The sequence below is a fragment of the Mirounga angustirostris genome, unplaced genomic scaffold, assembly GCF_029215605.1.
Source record: "Mirounga angustirostris isolate CCGP_5_RB_7025 unplaced genomic scaffold, mMirAng1.0.hap1 SCAF_2, whole genome shotgun sequence".
In the NCBI taxonomy this organism is placed as follows: Eukaryota; Metazoa; Chordata; class Mammalia; order Carnivora; family Phocidae; genus Mirounga; species Mirounga angustirostris.
The window spans coordinates 70,772,610-70,790,432 of record NW_026991710.1 but is presented as its reverse complement, the minus strand read 5'-3'; the positions used below and the strand labels follow the sequence as shown (position 1 = coordinate 70,790,432).

The 17,823-nt window shown below is 40.2% G+C and overlaps 1 protein-coding gene across 8 annotated transcripts in view; it reads left to right on the top strand.

Annotated features, from left to right (window-relative positions):
- The window catches only part of ABCG2 (ATP binding cassette subfamily G member 2 (JR blood group)), a 144,591-nt gene extending 127,042 nt beyond the window's left edge, over positions 1-17,549 (top strand). For 7 of the 8 annotated variants that reach the window (XM_064584780.1, XM_064584777.1, XM_064584778.1 and 4 more), the window contains 7 exons: positions 3,042-3,124; positions 6,350-6,439; positions 7,610-7,734; positions 9,248-9,402; positions 14,434-14,523; positions 15,580-15,662; positions 17,334-17,549. In XM_064584780.1, the coding sequence (XP_064440850.1) occupies positions 3,042-3,124; positions 6,350-6,439; positions 7,610-7,734; positions 9,248-9,402; positions 14,434-14,523; positions 15,580-15,662; positions 17,334-17,481 (774 nt within the window). In that variant the 3' untranslated portion in view covers positions 17,482-17,549. The remainder of the gene's footprint in view (positions 1-3,041; positions 3,125-6,349; positions 6,440-7,609; positions 7,735-9,247; positions 9,403-14,433; positions 14,524-15,579; positions 15,663-17,333) is intronic. The other variant, XR_010409465.1, reaches the window with a different exon arrangement.
- Positions 17,550-17,823: the final 274 nt, after the last annotated feature.

Below are 17,823 nucleotides of genomic sequence, written 5' to 3'. Positions count from 1 at the left end.
ATTCATGGCAATGCTGTAGAACAAAGATAGAATATTGCATCTCTCTGAGCATTACCTATTCATATTTGTACATACTGGAATGTTAACTTAGGACAGGAGCAGGCAAACCTCTTTTGTAAAGGGCTAGATAGTGTATACTTCCGGCTTTGCGGGCCATGTGGTCTTTGTCTCAGGTACTCTGAGACAACTCTGCCATTTTAGCAAGGAAGGAGCCATAGATAATACATAAACAAATGAACATAGCTATGTTCCAATAAAACTTTACCGAGGGACACAAATTAGAATTTCATTTAAATTTCATGTGGCAAGAAATAGTCTTCTTCTGTCACTCTTTTTTCCCCCAACCATTAAAAAGGTAGTAAAACTTGTTCTTAGCTAGAGGGCTAAACAGAAATAGGTGACAGGCGATGTTTGGCCTGTGGACCCTAGCTGGCTGACCTTCGGTTTAGTATTTTTAATCTTGTATGTATGTTGTTTACTTCTTTAAGTGTTTGACTGTGAGGCTATTAAACTGCTTTACGGCTTCCTGCTGATAAGTCTCGTATTGGTAATATTACAGCCATACTTAGATTTCAACTAGTCATTTATGTGATTCAGACTTTGCTTCTGAGAATGCCATTTAACCAAAGGTTGTATTTGGATGATCTTGGAGTAAATGGATCATCTGTATAAAAGGATTTAATGTCCATTTAATGTGCCATGGGTTTTTCTGATCAAATCTATTTGGAAAACACTGTTATAACTCTTAGAGATTAATTTTTCCATTGGCATATTTAACATTTGACTAAGGATTAGTTTTTTGAGTGATGGCCATAATTATCCCTCAGAACTCACCTTGAGATAATATTGCTAAACACATTTGAACATGACAGAATAACATATTTAGGGAATTTTTTTCCCCTTCTGTTCAGAGACCAGGTGTAGAGAACTCACAGATAGTGTCTTTGTGCATTCTGTTGAGCAGTGTTTAGCTTGCTTGTTTTTTTTCTTTTCTGTAATGCAAGAAAGAATAACCTAGATGCCCCTTGTGAAAGCATGACAAAATTACGAGATTACTCATTTTGTCAATGTGATTGAAAGCTGACTTGAACATTCTTTTAGAACTTTGAAACCTTTAGTAAACATCCTAATGATAAGACTGACAGTCCAGTCTGTTACTATAGGATATCAAATATTTGAATACTAAAGAAACAAGCATGTAGATTGTCCAGTTTAAAAAGTCTGAACATTCCGGGGCGCCTGGGTGGCTCAGTCATTAAGCGTCTGCCTTCAGCTCAGGTCATGATCTTGGGGTCCATGGATCGAGCCCTGCATCGGGCTCCCCGCTCGGCGGGAAGCCTGCTTCTCCCTCTCCTGCTCCCCCTGCTTATGTTTCCTCTCTCGCTGTGTCTCTCTCTGTCAAATAAACAAATAAAATCTTTAAAATAAAATAAAATAAAAAGTCTGAACATTCCTAAAGTTCTATTGTCTGAAAGTAGACTTGTATATATACACATGCACACGTGGTAATGGAGTCATTGTTTATTTTGGAAGTTTGAACTGTTGGCATGAAATGCAGTTATTCTGAGGGTAATGAAAATTATACCAAGGTAATAGATTTTTTCCCAAATTTCTGACTGTCTTATTAGCACAGGAATTCTGAAGACATCTCAGATCATACTTTTTTCCAGACTGTGGTCTTCACAAACTAGCCTTCACAGATCATGATCCTCTTTTCCAGTTTGGTTTGCTTCATGCCAAAATAGGCTTGTAAAAAATTTCAAGTCTTAATACCATTACACTGTTGTAGTACTGAGATTTTTTTTTTTTTTTTTAACTTTGAAGGTTCCGAGGTACATGGTGGGGTATTTTGTTTTCTTTAGATAACCATTCCTTCTATTTTTATATTCAATGCAATATAAAAGTACAATAAGTAGGGTTTTCTTTTTTTTTTCTTTTTTAAAGATTTTATTTATTTGACAGAGAGAGAGAGACAGAGAGAGAAGGAACACAAGCAGGGGAAGTGGGAGAGGGAGAAGCAGGCTTTCTGCTGAGCAGGGAGCCTGATGCGGGGCTCGATCCCAGGACCCTGGGACCATGACCTGAGCCGAAGGCAGACACTTAATGACTGAGCGACCCAGGTGCCCCAATAAATAGAATTTTCTTAAATAAATTATATCACAGTATAACCCTTAATCCTTTGCTTGGAAGTGTCCTTAAAAGACAATTTTATCAATCTTAAAAACAAAAGTGATGTTTATGTAGTCTTCTTAGGAGTCCCCAAACAGATGGAGTAAGCAGATGTAGGTAAGAGTGGCAAAGAATTGGCAGCTTAGTTGTACACTGTTGGCTGTAGGCCCTTGGACGGAGGTTGCTAGAGAAGCTGTGACAAGAGAATGGGTAGTGGAAGCATTTGAGTACCTTCAGAAAGAGCTGGTTGAATGATTTGGTGGCAGTGACCTTGCGCTTTTCCAGTGCAGGCATGCCCTGCCCCCTGGGTCAGGTCGGCGGTCAGCTTACCCCTGCTTCCTCATCACGCAGAATAACATTGTTAGAATTTTTTTATGTGTGTTTGAAAATTTTTATTTATTTATAATGGTAAGAGTAAAGGTATCCTGTTTTTATTTGAACCCCTTGAAATATAAAACTGCATGTTCACTAGCACAAAAGGTTGAGAGTTCAGGTCAGAACTCTTATCCATTTGGACTTTATTCCTCAAATGACCTAGCCAGGAGCTTGCATTGTTACCCTACCGTATATGGCCCTCCCAGGCCTAGTGGCCTGAATTGGACCTTGAACTGGCCTGGTGAATCACTGGGAGGAACCTTAGCATTCCAGGGGTCTGCTGTGTTCTATCAGCCTCCCCAACACACAAATCAATTATTTTTTACTTTAGAAAGCAGTCTAATAACATACACTGTTTTATATTCACTCAAGGACTTTGTCTGAACCACTTGAAGTATCTATCTCAATGGAGAAATTTGATTATGTAGCCTTATGTCTTGTAATAATAAATGGTGTGTTAAGTTTTAACACTTGTTTTTCTTTTTCTTTTTGAAAAGATAATTGTAACAGTCATCCTGGGATTGGTTATTGGCGCTATTTTCTATGATCTAAAAAATGATCCTACAGGAATCCAGAATAGGTAAGTAAATTTGGATCTTGGTTTTGAGAAAGTGCTGTTACATCTTTCTAGCTAATGAAAACCCATGAAGAATTTGAATTTGAGACAAGTACAGGGTAAACTGAGGAGTAGGATAAGTCAGTGAACTGCAAGCCAAATGCGTGTGTGTGTGTGGTGGTAATTTATACAGATTATACAGGTAATTAATTTTTACCTTCTTAACCAGTTTTAAGCGTACAGTTCAGTGACATTAAATACATTCACATTATTTTTTTTAAAGATTTTATTTATTTATTTATTTAGAGAGAGCATGCGAACGGGGGGAGGGGGAGAGGGAGAGAGAGAATTTCAAGCGACTCTGTGCTGAGTGCAGAGCCTCACTTGGAGCTTGATCTCATGATCCTGAGATCATGACCTGAGCCAAAATCAAGAGTCAGATATTTAACTGACTGAGCCACCCAGGCTCCCCAATACGTTCACATTATTGTGCAACTATCACAACCATCCAACTCCAGAACTCTTCATCTTCCTAAACTGTGTCTCTGTACCTATTGAACAATAATTCCTCATTCTCGCTTTCTTTAGTGCCTGGAAGCCACCATTATACTTACTGTCTCTGAATTTGACTACTCAAGGTACTCATATAAGTGGAATCATACAGTATTTGTCCGTTGGTGACTGGCTTATTTTCCTTAGCATGGTATCTTCAAGGTTCATCCGTGTTGTAGCATATGTCAGGATTTCTTTTCTTTTAAAGGCTGAATAATATTCCATTGCATGGATATACCATATTTTGTTTATGTATTTCTCTGTCCTTGGACACTTGGGTTATTTCTACCTTTTGGCTGTTGTGAATGTTGGGGAGGAAGAATTTCCTCTGTCATTCAAAGTCCTTCTAGTAGGACTGAGAATCACATTGACATGAGACAGATTAACAGGAAAAAACCAAATTTAATAGCATGTATAGAGGGAATCCACACAGACATGCAAATTCCAAAAGCAGTGAGACAACATGATGCTTATATGAGCTAAGGAGAAGGCTGGGTAGGGTAAGGGGAGAAAGACTTTAGCAGGGAGGTGGGAGATGATGTTTGGAAAACAAAGGTTGCCCCCTTATGCAAATAAGTTTCTTAGGCAAAGAGGCATCTTTTTTTTTTTTTTTTAAAGATTTTATTTATCTGACAGAGAGAGACACAGCGAGAGAGGGAACACAAGCAGGGGAAGTGGGAGAGGGAGAAGCAGGCTTCCCACAGAGCAGGGAGCCCGATGTGGGGCTCAGTCCCAGGACCTTGGGATCATGACCTGACCCGAAGGCAGACGCTTAATGACTGCGCCACCCAGGCGCCCCAAGAGGCATCTTTCTTAATAGCTCTCTTCTTAAAAGGCTCTCCTTTCCAATTTAAATTTAGGCAGTTGTGGGGGAGATAAGAAGCTTTTTTTTTTTTTTTAAGATTTTACTTACTTATTTGAGAGAGAGAATGAGATAGAGAGAGAGAGCATGAGAGGGGGGAGGGTCAGAGGGAGAAGCAGGCTCCCTGCTGAGCAGGGAGGCTGATGCGGGACTCGATCCCGGGACCCTGGGATCATGACCTGAGTCGAAGGCAGTCGCTTAACCAACTGAGCCACCCAGGCACCCAGAAGCTTTTTTTAAAAATTTTATTTATTTGACAGAGAGAGAGAAAGAGAGAGCAAGAGCACAAGTAGGGGGAGCAGGAGACAGAAGGAAAGGGAGAAGCAGGCTCCCCACCAAGCAGGGAGCCTGACGCAGGGCTTGATCCCAGGACCCCAGGATCATGACCTCAGCCGAACGCAGATGCCTAACTGACTGAGCCACCCAGGTGCCGTGAGATAAAAAGCTTTTCCTGAATCTGCTAGGTCTTGATTGCTTTTAACTCAAAATAATTTTCATGTCAAAGTGACCCATCTTGGAGTGGCCTGCCCTTTACCCCTAATTGAGCAATGTTGCTATGAACGTGGATGTAAAATATCTGTTTGAATCTCTGCTTTAAATTCTTTTGGATTTTTACCCAGAAGTAGAACTACTGGATTATTTGGTAATTCTATGAAATATTCTATCTTCCACAGCAGCTGTATCATTTTGCATTCCTGCCAGCAGGGCACAAGGGTTTCAATTCCTCTACATTACCAAACGTTATTTTCTGTTTTTTTTTTTGTTTTTTTTTTTCTTTTAAATCATAATAACCATCCCAATTGGTGTCAGGTGATAGCTCATGTGATTTTTTTTTTTTTTTAGATTTTATTTATTTGCGAGAGAGAGAATGAGAGACAGAGAGCATGAGAGGGAGGAGAGTCAGAGGGAGAAGCAGACTCTCTGCTGAGCAGGGAGCCCGATGTGGGACTCGATCCTGCGACCCCAGGATCATGACCTGAGCCGAAGACAGTCGCTTAACCAACTGAGCCACCCAGGCGCCCAGCTCATGTGATTTTTGATTTGCAATCCCCTTATGATTAGCCCCGCGTCGGGTTCTCTGCTCAACGGGAGGCCTGCTTCTCCCTCTCCCGCTCCCCCTGCTTGTGTTCCCTCTCTCGCTGTCTCTCTCTCTGTGTCAAAATAAATAAATAAAATCTTAAAAAAAAAAAAAAAGAATTAGAATACCTTAAATTCTTTAGCAATAAAACTGTATTTACTATAAATGTCAGTATCTACTAGTTCAGATTCATGTTGAACATAACAGTATTGTTAGATATAAGGCTTAACAAATTGAGCTGAATTGTTGCATGTCCCATCTTTCTTTTTCTTTCTTTCTTTCTTTCTTTCTTTCTTTCTTTCTTTCTTTCTTTCTTTCTTTCTTTTCTTTCTTCCTTCTTGTTCTTCACTCTGATGTCTCTCCCTTTCCTTTTAAGGGCACTGATCCCATTGTGAGGGCTCTATCCTCATGACCTCATCTAAATCTAATTATCTCCCAAATACACTGTCTCTAAATATCATCACATTGAAGGTTCGGGCTTCAACATTGGAATTTGGGGAGGACACAGTTCGATCCATAGCAACCCAGGACCTTGACTTCCAAACTGTGCTCTGTGGAGTCCCAGGGGTACCACTGTGGATACACAGAGATGGTGGGGAGAAAGCTGGTGGGGCACATACTTCCCTCTGTTTTAACCAGAACAGTTTCTATTTCATGTTATAAGGTATCGTTTGAGGAGAGAGTTTTGCAGTTAGAAATTTGATTTAAGAATGTTTAATCGACTGCAGTGCTTTCCCCCCGCTTTCTCTCATTGCAGATCAGGGGTGCTCTTCTTCCTGACGACCAACCAGTGTTTCAGCAGTGTTTCAGCTGTGGAGCTCTTTGTGGTCGAGAAGAAGCTCTTTATGTGAGTAGGTCTCTGTTCCAGGAAGGGGGCTATCCGATATCAGGGGCTGTTGGTCAAACTGGTCATATCCAGTATTGGGCCACAGCTTGGTTCCTGGGGATTGCCGATGTTAATTGAGAAAAAGCAGCCAGAGGCTGGAAGGACAATCATGAGCACCTGGGGCTTGATACCAAGGGAAAAAGGAGTTCAAGAATAGGGCAGAGCCAGCAAACCCAAATGCTGCAGAAAAAGCAAGCGATAAAGGGGCTAAAAGGGATCTTTTGTTTTTAGCAAATGAGAAGTCATGATGGCCCTTACAGGAAGTTAGAGAGGCTTGGTAGAGAGAAGGTGGTGGGTTGAGCAGTAAATATAAGGTGTGGAGGTCAAGTTGACAAAGAATGTGGACCCAGCTTAACCCTGAATGGGAGGGGAATGGAAGGAACCAAAAAGGGCAGCCTTAAAATAAAGTAGGGGCTATTTTGTTTCTTGTGTTTTTCAAAGTTGGATGAGATTTGCCCGTATTTACATGCTGAGGAAAGGAATCATTCAAGAGGGAAAGAAAGATATTGGTGGAGGAGTTTGGAATTACAGGAGGAAGATGTCAGGAAGAGGAAGGGGTCTAGAACTGGAGAGGGAAGGAAACAGGATTTGATGGCTGACAGGGATGTATGGTTGAAAGTTGAAAGGTATGATTGTTGAAGGAAGAAGTGCCATTTTCTTTTTTATCATGAGAGTGGAAGAAGTGATCCAAGGTGCATTAGGAAGCTCGGAGGATAGCAGAGCCACCTTCTTCATAATCAGAAGTGGGGAGAAAGTAAAGCCTCTACCATAACTGAGCTCAGCTACTGGAGTGCTGTTCTCCAAGGAGAGCCAGTGTTGGAAGAGAGGGAGGAGATGCAGATCTGCCCACTGGGAGTGGGTGCTTAGGGGGCAGAATAGATGGCATCTAGTGGGAGTTCTATAACGAGAAGAGGGGTATTGCACAGACTCGTGTGGGCCTGACATCACAGGGAAGGCTCACACCCAAGATGGTGCCTGATGCTGACAGGATGGTGGCGGGGGTTTGCCTCAAGGATATGAGAAGCTGTAGTCATTAGACCCCTGGTGGTGGCGAAGTCTGTAGGTAAGCAAGCAGCCCAATCTGGTCTTTGCCTTCCTAAACTAATGTAGGACAATTTTTTTCTTTTTTAGACATGAATATATCAGTGGATACTACAGAGTGTCATCTTATTTCTTTGGAAAACTGTTATCTGATTTACTACCCATGAGGATATTACCAAGTATTATATTTACTTGTATAATATACTTCTTGTTAGGTAAGCAATATGACAAAAGGTTTGTGTCTTTAGTCTTGGATATGAGGGTAAGCCAGTTTCTTTTTACCAGCTTAGTTTTGGTTCTCAGACTCTAAACCAAGCCAGTGAGAGAAGGAGACATCTATCCATTGTGTGTGCAATGAAATAACTGTTCTTTGAGGACATTTTTGTCAAGACTTGTCCCAAACTAACTTAAAACTATTTATAAAACTGTATTTTACTGAAAGATGCTGTGTGTCATTTATAAACATGAAAAGAATTCACGAAACTATTTGAGACTCTGCTGGAGGAGCTGAGATAGTTACTACCTATTTATGTTTGTTTGTGTTTTTTTTTTCCAAAGATTTTATTTTTTATTTATTTGACAGAGAGAGGCACAGCGAGAGAGGGAACACAAGCAGGGGGAGTGGGAGAGGGAGAAGCAGGCTCCCCTCAGAGCAGGGAGCCCGATGCGGGGCTCGATCCCAGGACCCCCGGATTGTGACCTGAGCTGAAGGCAGACACTTAACGACTGAGCCACCCAGGCGCCCCTACCTATTTATATTTTTATTCATGTGTGTGTCTGTGTGTTTATATGTAAACATAGTGAAAGACAGTGACTTTCAGGGCTTCCTGCTTTAATACAAATACTTGTTTGATAGGTGTAGTTAGATTTATTTCTGCATTGTGTTTAGGCTTTACCCCAGGCTCATTGTATCAGAATTTCCATATATTTTACTGATACACATAAACACACACACACATTAGAAATATATATTTTAATTAAAAAAATATATAAGTAAAGCGCTATAGAGGAACATCAACTGATTGAGTTTAAACTTCCATGTTATATATAAGAGGTGTGTCATAAAGAATTAGGTGTAGAACCTAGATCCTCCGACTCTTGACTGGTGGTCTTATGGCTGTTCCAAAATCTTCAGATTGTGTGACGCATAATATGAGTCCATTACGGTTTGTAGTTTTATGAAGCTTATTTAACCCCACCCTCAATCCCAAAATTATATGGTGCTTTGTCTTGGGGGACTTGGACTGTGGAGATGTTCCCCCGGGGATACTGAAACCACTGAGAGGTCATGTAATCTTCTTCCCAGCTTATTTACTCAATGCAGTTATAGCAAACAGTCATGTGGTGATATTTGGGTAAAACAAATATGCTACTGACAAGTTTCCTTCTTAGAAGAAAAGGCGACGGGATGGGGGGCCAGTTGTGTGGCCTGGAGCTCTCCATCTCGGGCACTCAGAAATTGTTAATAATTACAAATAAAGGAGCAGAGATGTTATACAGAAATGTGCTTATGCCTCAAGTATAAAAAAGACACTTTATGATAACTTTATACAGCAACATGGGGGAACTGGTAATGAAATTGGTGACCCAAGGTGGCTGGACAGAGGATGAATTTTCCTCATTCTGGTATTAGTGTCTCAAAATATTACGTGCTTTGCACAGTAAGCGGTCCCAAATACACAGTTACCGCAGCAGTTGGATTCAACCCCTCTTTTCTTCCCAACTAAGGCTTGAAACCAGTTGTGGAGGCCTTCTTCATCATGATGTTCACCCTTATGATGGTGGCTTATTCAGCCAGTTCTATGGCACTGGCCATAGCAGCAGGCCAGAGTGTGGTATCCATAGCAACACTTCTCATGACCATCTCCTTTGTGTTTATGATGGTGAGTAGGAATTGTGCTTCTCTGAGAAGTAATTGTTTCCCCTTATTCCTTCCCACAAACGTACCTGTTTCCTGAAACCTGCTCTCAGGACTCTGTAAATGGGATTCTCTTCTTTAAGGAGACCATGTATTGAGGTACAGCTTAGAGCACGTACAGATTTTTCTTGACATTACCCAGCATTTTTGGCTACTGTTCTAATACAATTGCTATAACTTTTCAGTTAACGTTTTGTTACAGATGAGTTTTTAAAAGATGCTTCTTGGTGACATATAGTGAAACCTTGATAAACTGGAACTAGCCAAACTAGACTTTAAACCAAAGACTGTAACAAGAGACGAAGAAGGGCACTATATCATAATAAAGGGGACAGTACAACAAGAAGATCTAACAATTGTAAATATTTATGCCCCCAATATGGGAGCATCCAAATATATAAAACAATAACAGACATAAAGGAATTCATTGATAATAATTCAATAATAGTAGGGGACTTTAACACCCTACTTGAAGCGGTGGACAGATCCATCTAATCAGAAAATCAACAAGGAAACAATGGCTTTGAATGACACACTCGACCAGATGGACTCAACAGATATATTCAGAACATTTCATCCTAAAGCAACAGAATAGTCTTTTCAAGTGAACATGGGACTTCTCCAGAATAGGTCACATACTAGGTTACAAATCAGTCTCAATAAGTACAAAAAGGTTGAGATCATACCATACATATTTTCTGACCACAACACTGTGAAACTTGAAGTCAACCACAAGAAAAGATTTGGAAAGACCACAAATACGTGGAGGTTAAACAGCATTCTACTAAACAATGAATGGGTCAACAGGAAATCAATAAATTCAAAAAATACATGAAATAAATGAAAATGAAAACACAATGGTCCAAAACCTATGGGGTGCAGCAAAAACAGTCCCAAGAGGGAAGTATATAGCAATACAGGCCTACCTCAAGAAGGAAGAAAAATCTCAAATAAACAACCTAACCTTGTACCTAAAGGAGCTAGAAAAAGAACAACAAATAAAGCCTAAAGCAAGCAGAAGGAAGGAAATATTAAAGATTAGAGCAGAAATAAATGATATAGAAACTTAAAAAAAAATCCCAATAGAATAAATCAATGAAATCAGGAGCTGGTTCTTTGAAAAAATTATAAAATTGATAAACCCATAGCCAGACTTATCAAAAAGAAAAGAGAAAGGATCCAAATAAATAAAATCACAAATGAGAGAGGAGAAATAACAGGCAACACCACAGAAATACAAACAATTATAAGAGAATATTATGAAAAATTATATGCCAACAAATTGGACAGTCTGGAAGAATGGACAAATTCCTAGAAACATAAAAACTACCAAAACTGAAACAGGAAGAAATAGAAAACTTGAACAGACCGATAACCAGTAAAGAAATTGAATCAGTAATCAAAAATCTCCCAACAAATAAAAGTCGAGGGCCAGATGACTTCACAGGGGAATGCTACCAAACATTTAAAGAAGAGTTAGTACTTATTCTTCTCAAACTATTCCAAAAAATAGAAATGGAAGGAAAACTTCCAAACTTATTCTACAAGGCCAGCATCACCCTGATTCCAAAACCAGACAAAGACTGCACTGAAAAAGAGAACTATAGGCCAATATCCCTGATGAACATGGTTGCAGAAATGCTCAGTACAATATTCGCATACCGAATCCAACAGTACATTAAAAGAATCATTCATCACGATCACATGGGATTTATTCCTGAGCTGCAAGTTTGGTTCAGTATTTGCACATCAGTCAACATGATTCACCACATTAATAAAGGCCAGGATAAGATCTATACGATCCTCTCAGTTGATGCAGAAAAAGCATTTGACAAAGTACAGCATCGCTTCTTGATAAAAAACCTCAACAAAGTAGAGATAGAGGGAACATACCTCAATATCATAAAGGCCATATACAATAAACCCACAGCCAATATCATCCTCAGTGGAGAAAAACAGAGCTTTTTCTCTGTGGTCAGGAACAAGACCAAGATGTCCACACTCACCACACTCACCACTGTTATTTAACATAGTACTGGAAGTCCTAGCCTCAGCAACCAAGACAACAAAAAGAAATAAAAGGCATCTAATCGGTAAAGAAGAAGTAAAACTTTTACTATTTGCAGATGACATGATACTCTATAGCAAACTCAAAACACTCCACCCAAAAACTGCTAGAACTGACACATGAATTCATTAAAGTCACAGGATGCAAAGTCAATGTGTAGAAATCTGTTGCATTTTTATACACCAATAATGAAGCAGCAGAAAGAGAAATCAAGGAATCAATCCCATTTACAGTTGCACCAAGAACAATAACCATCCAGTAATTGCACTACTAGGTATTTACCCAGAGGGGAGAAAATACTGATTCGAAGGGATACATGCACCCCTGTGTTTATAGCAGCATTATCAACAATAGCCAAATTATGGAAAGCGCTCAAATGTCAATTGACCGATGAATGGATAAAAAAGATGTGGTAGGGCGCCTGGGTGGCTCAGTTGGTTAAGCGACTGCCTCTGGCTCAGGTCATGATCCTGGAGTCCCGGGATCGAGTCCCACATCGGGCTCCCTGCTCGGCGGGGAGCCTGCTTCTCCCTCTGACCCTCCCCCCTCTCATGTGCTCTCTCATTCTCTCTCTCTCTCAAATAAATAAATAAAATCTTTAAAAAAAAAAAAAGGGGGCGCCTGGGTGGCTCAGTCGTTAAGCGTCTGCCTTCGGCTCAGGTCATGATCCCAGGGTCCTGGGATCGAGTCCCGCATCGGGCTCCCTGCTCGGTGGGAGGCCTGCTTTTCCCTCTCCCACTCCCCCTGCTTGTGTTCCCTCTCTCGCTGTGTCTCTCTGTCAAATAAATAAATAAAATCTTTAAAAAAAAAAAAAAGATGTATATATACAGAATGGAATATTACTCAGCCATCAGAAAGAATGAAATCTTGCTATTTGCAGTGATGTGGATGGAGCTAGACAGTTTTAGGCTAAGCGAAATAAGTCAGAGAAAGAAAAATACCATATGATTTCACTCCTATGTGTAACTTAAGAAACAAAACAAATGATCATAGGGGCAAAAAGAGAGAGGCAAACCAAGAAACAGACTTAACTATAGAGAGCAAACTGATAGTTGCCAGAGGAGAGGTGGTTAGGGGGTTGGGTTAAATAGGTGATGGGGATGAAGGAGAGCACTTGTGATGAGCACCAGCTATTGTATGGAAGTGTTGAATCACTAAATTGTACACCTGAAACTAATATTAGAGTGTATGTTAACTAATTGGAATTTAAACAAAAACTTCTAAAAAAAACCCCACAAAACCCAGAAAAGTTTTGATTATAAGATTCCCTCATAAAAATGACAGGTTAATTACCCAACTTCTGTGCTAGTGTTAGAGAACCATTGACTTATTTAAGCAGTAACTTAATGGTTTGGTTGGATCTACTCCTCCCCAAGGGAATAGGCTAAGCTCCATGAGAAATAGAACAGTTTGCAGTGTGGGTAGTCTATCCTGGGTCCCTCCTATATTTTGAAAAGGGGTGTTTTAAAAAGTTCCAAAACTCACACAGTACTCCGTCTCCTCCTTTCTGGGTTCCTGACATTCTCCTATACCAATGTATTTCTGCTTACCTTTTTTTTTTTAATGGTTACTGAAGCCTAACCTTACATGTCCCTTAATTTTACCTGTACATAGATGAATCAGTAGGTGAATCAGCTAGTTACCACCTTGCTCCTTAACTACATCAAGTGAACAGGAACGTTTAGCCTGTTTACTTAATACACGTGTTCTTTCTGCTAAGATGTCTTGAAAAGGAGCATAATTAGCACAACTTTTTGCCAAAGTTTAAGTCTTCCATTTCTTTCTTTTTTTTTTTTTTTAAGATTTTTATTTATTTGACAGAGAGAGATACAGCGAGAGAGGGAACACAAGCAGAGGGAGTGGGAGAGGGAGAAGCAGGCTTCCCGCAGAGCAGGGAGCCCGATGTGGGGCTCGATTCCAGGACCCTGGGATCATGACCTGAGCCCAAGGCAGACGCTTAACGACTGAGCCACCCCGGCGCCCCCAGTCTTCCATTTCTGAGTCTGACATCTATCAATCTAAACATTATTAAGAGTGATAAACCTTGCATATATTTTCTATCATGTTATCCAATAAATAATGTGTCATCGATTTATAAAAGTAGTTATATTTGTGTGATATATTAGATGTTTCACCTTATTATTATTTAAAAGTTTGTATATAGATCCTTTATAACTGGTCATAAAACCATATTTTACTCAGAGATGCTGTGTGTCCTCTGTTTAGCACCTGGTTAAGTCAAGTTCAAAAGTATGTAGTCACTCCAGCAACATTGTCATTGTTATGTCTATCCCAGCATACCTCCTTCCAGTTAGAAGTTTTAGATGAGCCTCTTCTCACGTAGCCATCTGTTGCTGGAGTAATCTGCCCCGGGATCTTCACTGTAAGACTGCTCTTTGGTAGCTTTAAATGAAGGTATTCACCATATTTTATGTAGTACTTCCCCGTGTTATTCTGTATATCAGTTCCAGGATTTGGGTTATTTTAGCATGCATCCTGAACCCCAGATTATTTCTGGAGTCATGCAGAGCGCAAGCCCTTGTAACTAACAAATCTTACTGTGTTAGGGCAATAGACAGGGGCATGAGATGTTCAGGATCTGTTCTGGTATGTTTACTGGTGTGAACATATAATGGTTGTATCATTAGAACAGTCAGTCCTTTATTGACCTTTCATTGTGGGCAGTTACCAAAAGTAAAATCCTTGACAATGAAGGGTCTTCCAATTAAATGACATAGGTATTATTAGATATATTGTCATTCCTTTAGAACCATAAACAGCCTCAGCTCTAGAGAGGCATACGTATGCAGAGTGGAGAAGTCTTAGAAGAAACGTTTGTAAAGGTTATCGGGGACTCAGAAATTATTCTCTGTAATTCTCCATGAAATCCCTTCACCAGGTCTGATTCTTGGCATTTGCTTTTTGTAGATATTTTCAGGGCTGTTGGTAAATCTCAGAACTGTTGGGCCTTGGCTCTCCTGGCTTCAGTACTTAAGCATTCCTCGATATGGCTATGCGGTAAGTTTTCCTCACATGTCCTTGTGACTGCTTCATTGTTCCCAAGCTAGAACCAACCAGAATAAAGCCTAACAACCTCATGGCCCCAGCCACGAACTGTGAAAGTCTCCCAGGGGTTTCATTTTCAGAGTGATGAAGAAGAGTTTCACCTTGATCATCACCTGAGGTTTCCCCAGTCACCCTGCTGCCTGAGGGAGGTGAGGAGTGGAGAGAGAACGCCTCATGAAGGAGAAAGATTGCCTAATGGATATAAAAACATGTAGTTGCATTTCAGTTCCATACGAAAATAGAGGATGGGAGCCTAGAGTACATATTTTATATATTAAAATTAGAAGAAAAAGAACATATAATACAGCTACTGTGTTGGCTTTAGAAAGTTCATCAACTCCAAAGAAAACTGTGTCTTAATATAGTATGATTGGGTTTATAACTCCCAAGAATTAGCACTGGTTTTGATGAAAAGAAACAAGAACAATATAAAAGATTCTTACCTGTAAATTGACAATAGTCATTGAGTACCGCTGTATGATTTTAATTACACTGTTTGTGGGGTTATAAAATTAGGGAGAGAAGAAGGGAGAAGTTACAGGTAAGATAACCAGAGGTCTCCCCTCTTTGCCAAATACTTTACGTCCTTTGTTTTAGAAGCCAGAATCCCAACATAGGCCACTCAATTGCCAGGGAGCAGAATTTTAGTTGCTCTGGTGTGACCGAGACCATAAATGTGAAGCTTGGTTTGCTTTTAGGAATAGCAGTAAAGATTAAACTAGGAGGACATGATCATTCTTTGGAGACTTTTTGAAATTTAAAATCATTTACCGGGCGCCTGGGTGGCTCAGTCTGTTAAGCACCTGCCTTCGGCTCAGGTCATGATCCCAGGGTCCTGGGATCAAGCCCTGCATCGGGCTCCCTGCTCTGCGGGAAGCCTGCTTCTCCCTCTCCCACTCCCCCTGCTTGTGTTCCCTCTCTCACTCTCTCTCTGTCAAATAAATAAATAAAATCTTAAAAAAAATAAATAAAATCATTTACCTTGTCTCATCCCCCCTTGTGTTACAGGCTTTGCAGCATAATGAGTTTTTGGGACAAAACTTCTGCCCAGGAGTCAATGTAACAGCGAATAATACCTGTAGCTATGCGATGTGAGTTTGTACTCAGTGTCAGAATGGATTTGCTTACTCTTGTGGTGTCAGGTAGCGAGGCCACTGGGCCGCGTGGCTGGTGTGGGTCCTTTCACCGACTTCTCTGAGCTGTTGTACCCAGTGCACATCTCCTTGACATTCTACTCTGGTCAAAGTTATATTTAAGTTGGGGAAATGTTTCTGATATGTTGTTCATTTGGGGCCTTTTAAAACACTGTTTTGATTGTGGGCTTTAGCTTTTATTTTCAGAACAGTTGAGTTTGAAATGAGCTGCTTTGATATTTTAGCGAAGCCTTAGGATATTGGAATTGTATGGGTTATGGGAAGTGTATGGATCCATGAACTTAAGGCTTCCTGTAAGCCCACGCCACGGCCAGGAGCAAGAGACTGAAAGGCAGCTAGAGCGGAACAGAGGGAATATTTCCCGGGCACATTTGTGGCACGTACCTCTTCCTCCGGCACTTAAATGGGATACATTATGAAATCGAAGTCTACACGGCTTTTTTTTCTTTTAAAATGACTTGGAATATCCTTATTAAAGCATGTACCCTCTAAAGAAAGAAACACATTTCAGTCAGCTGAGAAACAAGTCCCATTTATTGCGTAATGTCAATAAAACAGAAATGCACATTTTCATAAAATCAGGATATTGTTTCAAAAATTGAGTAACACTTTACTTATTGATGATTGTTGTTAACGGTTTGATTCTGATACATTAACTAGTGAAAGAAAAGAGAATGCTGGTATCCAAATCTCATGAACCTTCATGAAATAATTCTTAGTAACAGGACAGAGTGCTGTTTTGTAGTATTTCTAGAAAACCTCTATAAAGAGTTTTCTTTATCCTGCCCACTCCCTCTCTTTTTTGTCTGGGCTTAACACCTTTTGGGGTGGACTGCTAGATTTCAAGAGTTGCACAAAGATGGGATAACGGGTAATAATTAAGGCTGTGTCAGGTGTTCTTAGTGCCAGGTGCTTTTCTAAACGGTGGCAGGGCTCCTGCACCCTTGTTGTGCTTCGGCTGCCGCTGAGGCTTCCACCTGATTAAGTGGGCCTGCTGGTGATGGCATGTTGCAGAGCATCTGCAGTGCTCAGACCGGCCTTGGTGCAACAGCTGATGGAACGCGACGGTGCCAGGAAGGCCTTGCTCACCTCTTTTCCCAGTTTCAAAATTCTTAGCCTGTGTTCGTTTGTATGGCTGATTTGTGGGTGATGAGTTCTAGAAAGAGCTTTGATCATCTCGGTAAGGGCCTTTGATGTCATCTGTTAAAAGTGAGGTTTTCCCCATCAGGAGTGAGGGCAAAATTACTTGATAAATGTTTTTGCCCTTTAAAGAGAGCAGCAGAGATCTGGAAACAAATGAATTTGCAGAGACTAGCAGTTTGGTTCACAGTGTGAGTCTGTGGACTTGGACAAGTTCCTTACAACCTTAGCCTCTTCATCTTTTAAATGTATGTACTAACCGCCATTGGGCTGTTTTAGGGATTAACTAAACTGTTACACGCAGATTGCTTAGCATAGTATCTAATGGATTCGTAAGCACTCATTGTCTGTTGTACATGAAGGCATAGTTATTTAAGCCTTGGTAACCTATGGGAGGAGTGAATTTAAATGAGTAAAATTTGACAGATGCTAAGAATGAAGTCATATTCTTTTTCTGTTGAATTTCAGATGTACTGGCGAAGAATTTTTGCTAAACCAGGGCATCGATCTCTCCCAGTGGGGCTTGTGGAAGAATCACGTAGCCTTGGCATGTATGATTGTTATCTTCCTTACAATTGCCTACCTAAAATTGTTATTTCTTAAAAAATATTCTTAAATTCCTCTTTAATTTACATGATTGATCCACACATTAAAAATGGAGCATCTTGATTTATTTTAAATATTCCGAAGTGTTTTTGTTGTCTTTTCTTTTGGCATCATACTGTTCAGCAAGAATTATTTTCAGCAAAGACATTCACAGAAACCGTGGTGAACTGAATTACACATGAAAGAATCCAAGTCATAAACTAGTGCTCTTATGAACTGCGTATTGGTTCATCTAGTCATACAGTAACCATGGGGGAGGCATCTAGTTTAATTTATGGACCTAAAAAATAATTGAATTCTAGGAACTTGTGACAAGTTCTGAACACCTCTGATACCAGTTTCCTCATCTTTA